Genomic DNA, 8,267 nt, shown 5'->3' on the forward strand with positions numbered 1-8,267 from the left:
ATGAGTTTGAGAGATCATATTTATAGGGCAAAAACTAGCCGTTTTGTTACCGTTTATGACCGTTGGTGAATAAAAGAATAAATGTATGTATTTGTATAATTTTATGGTAATAATATGGTATATATAATATTAGACATGTTTAAATAATTATATATATCATATCATAATATTATAACGACTGTCATAATTTATTTTGTTTAAAAACCTTATAGGCTTTTATACTTGTCGTATCCCTTGCCGGGAGTGTGGGATGTCGTCTTAACATCCTCCCAGGATTTATAACAAGTTTATGAAAAATTTATTTTTATTATTTCTAATAATAACATTATATTGTATATTAAATAAATACACAATAAACAAATAACAGTAAAATAAATATAATTACTTTTGTTACCTTTTTCTTCTGTTTGGAGCTTGGAAAAATATGTAGGACTTTTAGAGCTTCGTGCTGATAACGTGTTGTGAAAAAGTAAAAATTTATGGTAAAAAGTAAAAATCTCAAACACTCAAAATTTACCAACCAACACACTTTATAATATTTTTCTCTCTACTCAATTGTGATTTTCTTCACAAATGAGAGATCTATTTATAAGAAATCTTTACACATAATCCAAAAATAAAATACATCATTACCTACATCATCACACACTAATTTTCAATATTCAACACCTATTTTTCAACATTCAACATTCACATTTTCAACACAAATATTTTTCACATTTTAAATAATATTTCAACAAAAATCAATTAAAATGATGGATTATTTAAAATCATCTGAAAACTAGCTATTAATTTTTTTAAAGAAAAATAGTATTGGAAGTTAGAAGCAGAATGAAGATATTTACAATAACCGGAAAAATAAAACTTTCAAAATTTGTGCAAAAATTGATTTAGGAACATTATCCAAGAAATTTATATTTCGAATCAACGATTCAGATCATTTATGTTATCAAATTTTAGTTCAAGTATATATAATTTTGTCATTTTGACTTTTTTTTTTCAAAATAAAATCGACGTGACATTCATGTATAAACCGTTAAATAAAAAATTCCAATAAAAAAGTATTAAAGTTATAAAAAAATTACAAATATATAAAACAAAAAAGGAAAAAAAAAATCCTAAAACTTGAGATTAAAAACATCTTACCGGATTTTGACCGGTTCTCAGTTGGCAACGGTACCGATCTCCTCAACTTTTACACGGATGGCATATTTGTGGTTAAGTGAATAAAATGGGGGTGAAGGATAAGGATGCCAGACTGTCCCCCGCCAATATATTACAAAATTACATCCATTCCCAGGTATCACATTATGTTTGTCCCCACGCCCTCCTACTTGGCCCTTTTTAAAAGTTAAAATTTAAATTCAAATTAATAACATATATTAATATAATATCTACACTAGCTACTATATATATAATACTATTTCTACTGTCATATTTGTATAATATTTTAGATTTCACCACCTATACAAGAATTGACTAATTCATCCGTCGTTTGCATGCAAATTCTTGCCAACTCAAATTTCACCTTTTAAAATTTAATAATTAATAATAGGCTTAGGTTTATGGTTAAAAAATATTATAAATTTGTTTTACTTATTGTATTATTTCGATTATAGTTGGATCAAAGGTTTCACATCTTTGACTCTTTACTCTATAAAGTTTTGCAACTTAAAATCAAGCGTTTGACCAATGATTCATTTTCCCTCAATGAAGTTTCATTTTCTTTGTTTCGGCGCATTATCATTGGATGGAATATAAAATGTCATTCATACGAAATTGTTAACAGTATAATGACGAACAATGAGAAAGGTCAAAGAATAGTAATCTACTTTATCCTTATTCTCAACGAAATTTGTGAATGATAAAATTATAGTTTTTACAATTAAAACGATGACGTAAATATACAATGGCTCCCCAACCTATTGATAAACATAAAACGACTAAAATGAGCCACATACTTGATAGATTCGATGAAAATAAAAGCACAAATCGTGAATCTATTTTCAATTAGACATTGATTACTATTTTTTAGCAGGCATGGATACAAAGTTTTGCTTGTATCAGTTGTGAATATATTTTCATGGCTTAAAGCGCCTTTAGCCCGGCAAACTCACGCAGCTTCTCGCAGAGTATGAAGGTTATAGTCGTCTGTGGACCTAATCTTGCGAAAATGGCAAAGCCCCTGGTCAATTTCAGGATGTTATCAAATAAAAGAACAGAAAATTAATGAAGGCTATCAAAATGAAAAAGAATGGGTTGAGGAAAATGCGTGGCATTGCAAATAGAGACCAATCCAGCCGGAAGCCAGAAAAAATCGCCCCCTCAAATAAGGATGAACACAAGAATATGGCGAGTAGGGGCAAGACAGGACGGGGGGGCAATAGATATGGGGAAGAATCCTTGCATTTTCAGAAAATTGCACATAGATGACACAATCAGTTCTGGAATCCAACGTCAGCCACAGCTGGCGACCAAACATATTTGATTTATGGGGTGGATAGTTGGGTGTGAATTTAATGGCTACACATTGAACTTACCCTTTGTAAAGACCCCGAGGACCTTCTGTTAGCAGAACCTGTAAAATCATAAACAATGTGGCATCAGACAAGCAGGCTAGCATACCACCATCTTAGCACATGTAAAAATTGTATCTAAAAAAAGCATGGTAACAAGTTTTCAACAAAAGCGGAAACAAAAACTAGTAAACTCTGTTGCATGGCTGTTATCAATCAAAGAACGATCAATCCGCGAGATATAGAAATATAAACTGAGTATAAATAAAGAAGGAAAAAAAACACAACCTGGTATGCACAGTGGATTCCATTTTTATAGCTTCCAAATCTTTTAGATTCTCTTTGCAGCATAAGTCTGGTTTTGACCATATCAATGGGAGCGGTCACAATCGTACTCACTGTGCCTGCTATCGTACTTGCACTTCATATGAAGAAATCTAAAGTCAGAAACAGCTGAAAAAGTATTTAATGTAAAAAATTACATTCTACACTCATACTGCCAGAGAATACATCACTTCATAGAATTGGGGTATCAATGCATCGAAAGTCAAGTAAATGAGACCATTTCGGATTTCTAAGACAAAACTACTTATCTCTGTATCAATTTAAGTTATATCATAGCATGGAAATTTAAGTTGATGACCAATTCCTTAGGAATTAACTTTTCCTCAATTTTCTTTGCTCCTTGCCTCTACAATGTTTCTGATGCTTTTTTACTCACGAAAAGATGTCATTTCATTTGGAGACACCATTTACAGGTACTTCTGAACATATAAGAAGGAATACGACATCAAATCCCTTGCATTGCCTCATATAGCCCTTTTTGGTTCATCTAAGATGAAAGTTTTGCATGGAAAAGGACATACATCAACACTTTGAGGTATAAAAGAGAAGAATGAAAATGCAGTTGGGTAAATTTAAGGGGCAGTCTAGTTCCTAAAATATCGAAATTTCATGCCTTCCCATTTTTAATCTAGACTCTAGAGTGAGCAGCAGGACCTTTCAGTGGCAGCACAATTGGAAAATCCTTCTGCTTCAAATGTGATACATACAGATTTAATGTAGTGGAAATTACAAACAGTGCCAAATTAATTAAAAGAAACAACCCACAAAACAATATAATGGAAACAAATTATATGTATACAAGGAATGATAGTTTACCAGAGATGAAGGTAAAATCCTTCCTGAAGAGAGGTCCGTCTTGTCAAAGCCTGCATTTGTGAATTGTGGAAGATGAAAGGGCCATTTCACACTATATTCAATATTAAAATCAACTAAAATATAGTGAAAATAAATGGCGAGGACTTAACCCTCTTGGACTCATCATATGTCACGAGCTGCGATGCAGTCAATGCAGCAGCTCTGGTCATTGCAGGTGCAACACCTTTCCAAAGAGCTGCCGTCCCCTCTTCTGAAGCAATTTTTCGCATTTGCTCAATAGGCCCACGAGCGGTTTTCGCATTCATCTGCAGCCGTACCTGAGAAAAAGTAGAAAAAGTCAACATTTTCAGAAAAAAGGTAAATAAACCTTTAAACTTAGTACCTTCAAAACTTCCACCGGATTGGTGAGTGCGGTTGCAACAGCGCCAGCGAATCCGCCAGAAAAAATCTTCACCAAGACATTGGTGGACTCAAAAGCCAATTCAGAGACATACTTTGATGGTTCGTATAATCCTAAACGGAGACCTCCATAAAGAACTGACCTCATTAATGCAGCAGTCAATCCCAGGTACAAGGATTTCGGTCCTTCATTCTTGACTACTTGCAAAGAGAGTCTTCCCTACGTGCCACCACAAATCAACACAAGGGTTAGGAATCTCTCCTCCTATGCCTATATTATTATGAAACAAGAATTTGATCATAGAAACATAAAATCATGATTACACACCATGCCAATCAATGGACCTCGCTGGCCAACAAGTTGCATTTGCAGCCTAACTTTGAGAACATCTGCATTCCAGTATTAGCTAAATTATGCACTTTAAAGCAAAGGATAAAACTCAAGTCTCAAACTAACATTTCTAATTTGACGAGCCACGTAGACAATGACTTGGACAACTCAAACCGTATCTTATAGACTCAACCTACACCCTGCTTTACTAGATTCAGAACTTTGATAATATCATGGTATGAGATGGATAATAGGTAAACACTTTTCCCCAAAAAATAAATCAATAAATTTAAGTTGTAGATAACTAAATACGAACTTAGTTTTTCCTATCTAACAGTACTTTTGCCTTATATCCCAAATAGTAATTCACAAATCTCGATGACGAATAAACTCGAGGTTGATATCTATTTACAGTGTGTTGTCAATATTCAGAATCTCAGATAGTAATGCAAATTTCATATGCATCATTAAATGAATGAAAATTAAAGCTTCCAGCATCCAGAAATCTTAATCTGATTAGGATTGGCCAAAATAACTGATTCGAGTGCCAATGTTTCCTGTTGACCAGGGATCCAGCAACAATCCGAAGTAGTTCCCTATTATTTTTTTCAAGCTGAGCAGATCCAATCTAAACTCCAGTTTGATTGACGATAAATATTGTATACAACTCAAAGTAAGCTAAACTATAAACAGCATCCTGTTTGTCATCAAAATACTATGACAAAACAATACCAGAGAAACCTTTTGCAAAAATATCGATCAAACAAGAAATTTGGAGCAAAATACAGGTAGAATCTAAAAATACCTAATGGATGAGTAATCCCGGTTGCTGCAGCAACAGATATTCCACTAGTACCAAAGTGATACATAGCGTAGGATGGCGAGACTCCCCATTTTGATCTGCCCGATCCTAATAATGTTGCATTCAGATTACAAATCAGCCACGACAAAATGCACAATCTCATAACAGAAACAAAAGAATGCGAAACTGCAAAGTACATAAAAAGATCTGACAAAAAAAAAAAAAAGAACCTACTTAAATCAAATGATTCTGAAAATGGAAATAATTTGTTACCGGAAGAGGAGTCGCCAGCCATTACTAAAGAATCGGCGAAGTGAGGCCTCTGTTGAAACTGCTCTCTTTTCTAGTTTCAAGTTTTTTGCAGGACGAATAATTGGATGAGGACCGTTAAAAAGGAGCGACGGATTTCTCTGAAAACCGCCGGAGGAAAAGAAGCGAAGCCATCCATGTATACGCGCGTCCGTGCGTTGTTGCTCCCTTTGTATATGTACTCTAATTGGCTGGGGGCAAAATTATAGAAATATTCCTGTCCTTCTTACTGGCACGTGTTCATAAAACCGGCTAAAAAGCCCGCTTAAGCTGCGCAATTGTTTAAGCTTGAAGCTCGATAAAAACGTCCAGTTTTAGAGAAAAGTGGAAAAAAATGATTAAACTGTAGATTGACCGAAATAAACGTAATTAAAATATTTAATTAAGTACGTTTAAGTACAATTAATCACATCTATTTATTTTAATTTTTTTAATTTTGAAAGTACGTATTTTTATTTTAAAATAATAAATTAAGTTTATAATTTAGATGTTTATTTTTAAATTTTGATTATGATTAAATAAGTCTAATAATGATTTAACAAATATTTAACATTTTTTTAATGTAGTATAGTTGCAAAAACAAATAAAGATTATAATTTTGAGATTTTTATGCTTGTATAAAATGAGAATTAATGTATCGGACTTAAATTTATCATATTTATGTATTATTTTATTTATTTATTGGTTTGAGATAATTACAATTACACTAAAAAACGTTTTTTCACGTTTAAGCATGTGCTAATCTCGCTTAAGTTTGGAATACTTGGAGCTCGACATCCGCGCTTCAAAACGCTTCACGTTTTTTAGAACCTTGCTTAAAACCAGAGCTTTCTTGTTTTTTTTATCCAAATATTGTTTTTTATTTTTATATTATGAAAATACGATTGTATTGAGTTATTTACCAAATTTTTATAAAAAAATTGATAAATAATGTTCCGTGAAAAAAAAGGTATTTTTTTGTTGCTATCTGAATTAGGATTTTTTTATATGGGGATAAAGGACGTAAATTTTTCTTTAAATGCATACAACTCTGTCCATTCGATGTTCTTGGTTATATATATATGAAAAGATCTCTGAACTTAGATGCAAAATTCATGAATTGTTCTTTCTTGTTAGTGTTGTCACGAAATTTGTGGGCGTGTCAGACACGTGATCGTGCCAAAGTTGTGAATGATCTGACTCCGTTTACCAAGCGTTGCGAGTCTCGATTCGGTCATAAGTTCTAACTCCTTCGAAATGACTCAAAAACGCAAACACAAAATGAGGAATAAGACAAAATTACAAGAGAAATCCATAAACAACATCAAATTTAATTACGCTATTATGAATTTGACCGACATTATCACAAGAAATTTGAGAGAATATGTAAAAATCTCAAAGAACTAAAATACTGGAAATTGGAAAAAGATGAACTATTTAGAGGAATTCTGCAGAGCTTTGCTGTAGATTTGTTGTGTTGATTTTGTCGGGGCTTTTTCTGATTATTCCTTCTGTTTTTGTTACACTCCGTGGGGAGTTTCAACCACATTCCACGATCATTCACGTTGGGTCGTGGCTTAACTCCTCGCATCGTGCTTTCTTGGACCAACTGCCTGCAACTCTTGTGGAATTATCATATGTTGGGCTGTTGTTGGGCTTTGGTAAATCTTGTGGGCTTAGCATCTGTTGGGCTGTTGGATTATTTTTAGACACAACAATTGTCCTCCGTAGCCAATTTGGCTAATTATATGTTTAGCCCACTTTGGCCCATATTCAAAATTTGGGGCCCATATTCAAAACTTGATTTGAAGACCACATTCTATATCACAACATCCTTCAGAATTCTCTAATAACAATCCCTAATGTGAAATTCTTATTTTATACTCCTTTCATTCTCCCTTCAAATAGACAAGCCCAAACCCACATCAATCCTCAAAATTTGGCCTTCACATAAACAAACTTTGATTCCCTCATCGTGTTCTCACTTCCCAGTTATCAATTATTCGCTATTTGCCACCGGATCTTGGAGTCACGTGGACACCATTCAACTTTCAAGTAAATTTCCACCCTCAAACTCCTTTGCATTAAGCCATTTCATCTCAAAAGAGCATGTAGATTTCTACATTTTTTCTATTTCTTCACAACACAAATGCTTTAGGACTTCACATGCTTTCTTGATCATCCACTCAAGGTGTTTGATACATTGTCTGAGCTTTCGATCTTCCACGATCTTTGTTGGTCATTCTATGTGATCATTGCGCCTTATGTTTTTTGTTGTTGTCTAGAGAATTTGTCTGCATTTATTTTCATGTACCTTCATTCAAGTATACAAGATATCTACTTGCCTTGATCTCGATTTCACTTCAAAGAGAACCAATATCTTGTTTGTTTGATGTCACTTGTTCAAAAGCCATTACTTGGTTGTCAACTGAGGATGATCTCTTGACCACTTTACACAAGTGTATTGATTTATTTTTCTTTAGTTGCAAGAATGGTTAGTGATCCTCCGTCTCCTAGCGCAAATCCATCGAGCCAACTCTGATATTCCTTTGGCTGCTAAGACCATCTTTGTCCCTAATTCTGCTGAAGATTCCAACATGGTATCAATCCAAGTCTTGATTTTCCTACAGTCATTCCCCTATTTCAGCTTTCCAAGATTCTAGGTCCACATGTTCAGAACTATTGATACAGCTTGGAAGCTTCAAGACCAACAATGGGAATACACACTGAAGGAGGCTGAACAAGTTCGAACACATTGTCATTCCAAATG

The 8,267-nt window shown here is 33.7% G+C and overlaps 1 protein-coding gene across 2 annotated transcripts; it reads right to left on the reverse strand.

The window, feature by feature from the left end:
* Window positions 1-1,932: 1,932 nt before the first annotated feature.
* LOC140832145 (uncharacterized) lies at window positions 1,933-5,701 on the reverse strand. 2 transcript variants are annotated; one of them, XM_073196005.1, is made up of 9 exons: window positions 5,483-5,701; window positions 5,213-5,317; window positions 4,405-4,466; window positions 4,060-4,296; window positions 3,827-3,994; window positions 3,678-3,727; window positions 2,805-2,937; window positions 2,541-2,578; window positions 1,933-2,159 (listed from the first exon to the last, which is right to left on the reverse strand). In XM_073196005.1, the coding sequence occupies exons 1-9, from the start codon at window positions 5,502-5,504 to the stop codon at window positions 2,114-2,116; spliced, it is 861 nt and encodes a 286-aa protein (XP_073052106.1). In that variant the 5' UTR covers window positions 5,505-5,701; the 3' UTR covers window positions 1,933-2,113. The 2 variants fall into 2 exon arrangements, with proteins under 2 accessions (XP_073052106.1, XP_073052097.1); XM_073195996.1 differs by having other exon boundaries at window positions 1,933-2,185.
* Between the last annotated feature and the right edge of the window lie 2,566 nt (window positions 5,702-8,267).

Source organism: Primulina eburnea, chromosome 1 (assembly GCF_022965805.1).
Source record: "Primulina eburnea isolate SZY01 chromosome 1, ASM2296580v1, whole genome shotgun sequence".
In the NCBI taxonomy this organism is placed as follows: Eukaryota; Viridiplantae; Streptophyta; class Magnoliopsida; order Lamiales; family Gesneriaceae; genus Primulina; species Primulina eburnea.

Excerpts from the sequence above, each read along its gene's own strand:
- LOC140832145 (XM_073195996.1), bottom strand. The coding sequence starts at position 5,504 with ATGGCTGGCGACTCCTCTTCCG. Across the intron at positions 4,467-5,212 it reads CGGGATTACTCATCCATTAG|ATGTTCTCAAAGTTAGGCTG; the intron begins GTATTTTTAGAT and ends ACTGGAATGCAG. Across the intron at positions 3,728-3,826 it reads CATATGATGAGTCCAAGAGG|GCTTTGACAAGACGGACCTC; the intron begins GTTAAGTCCTCG and ends TCACAAATGCAG.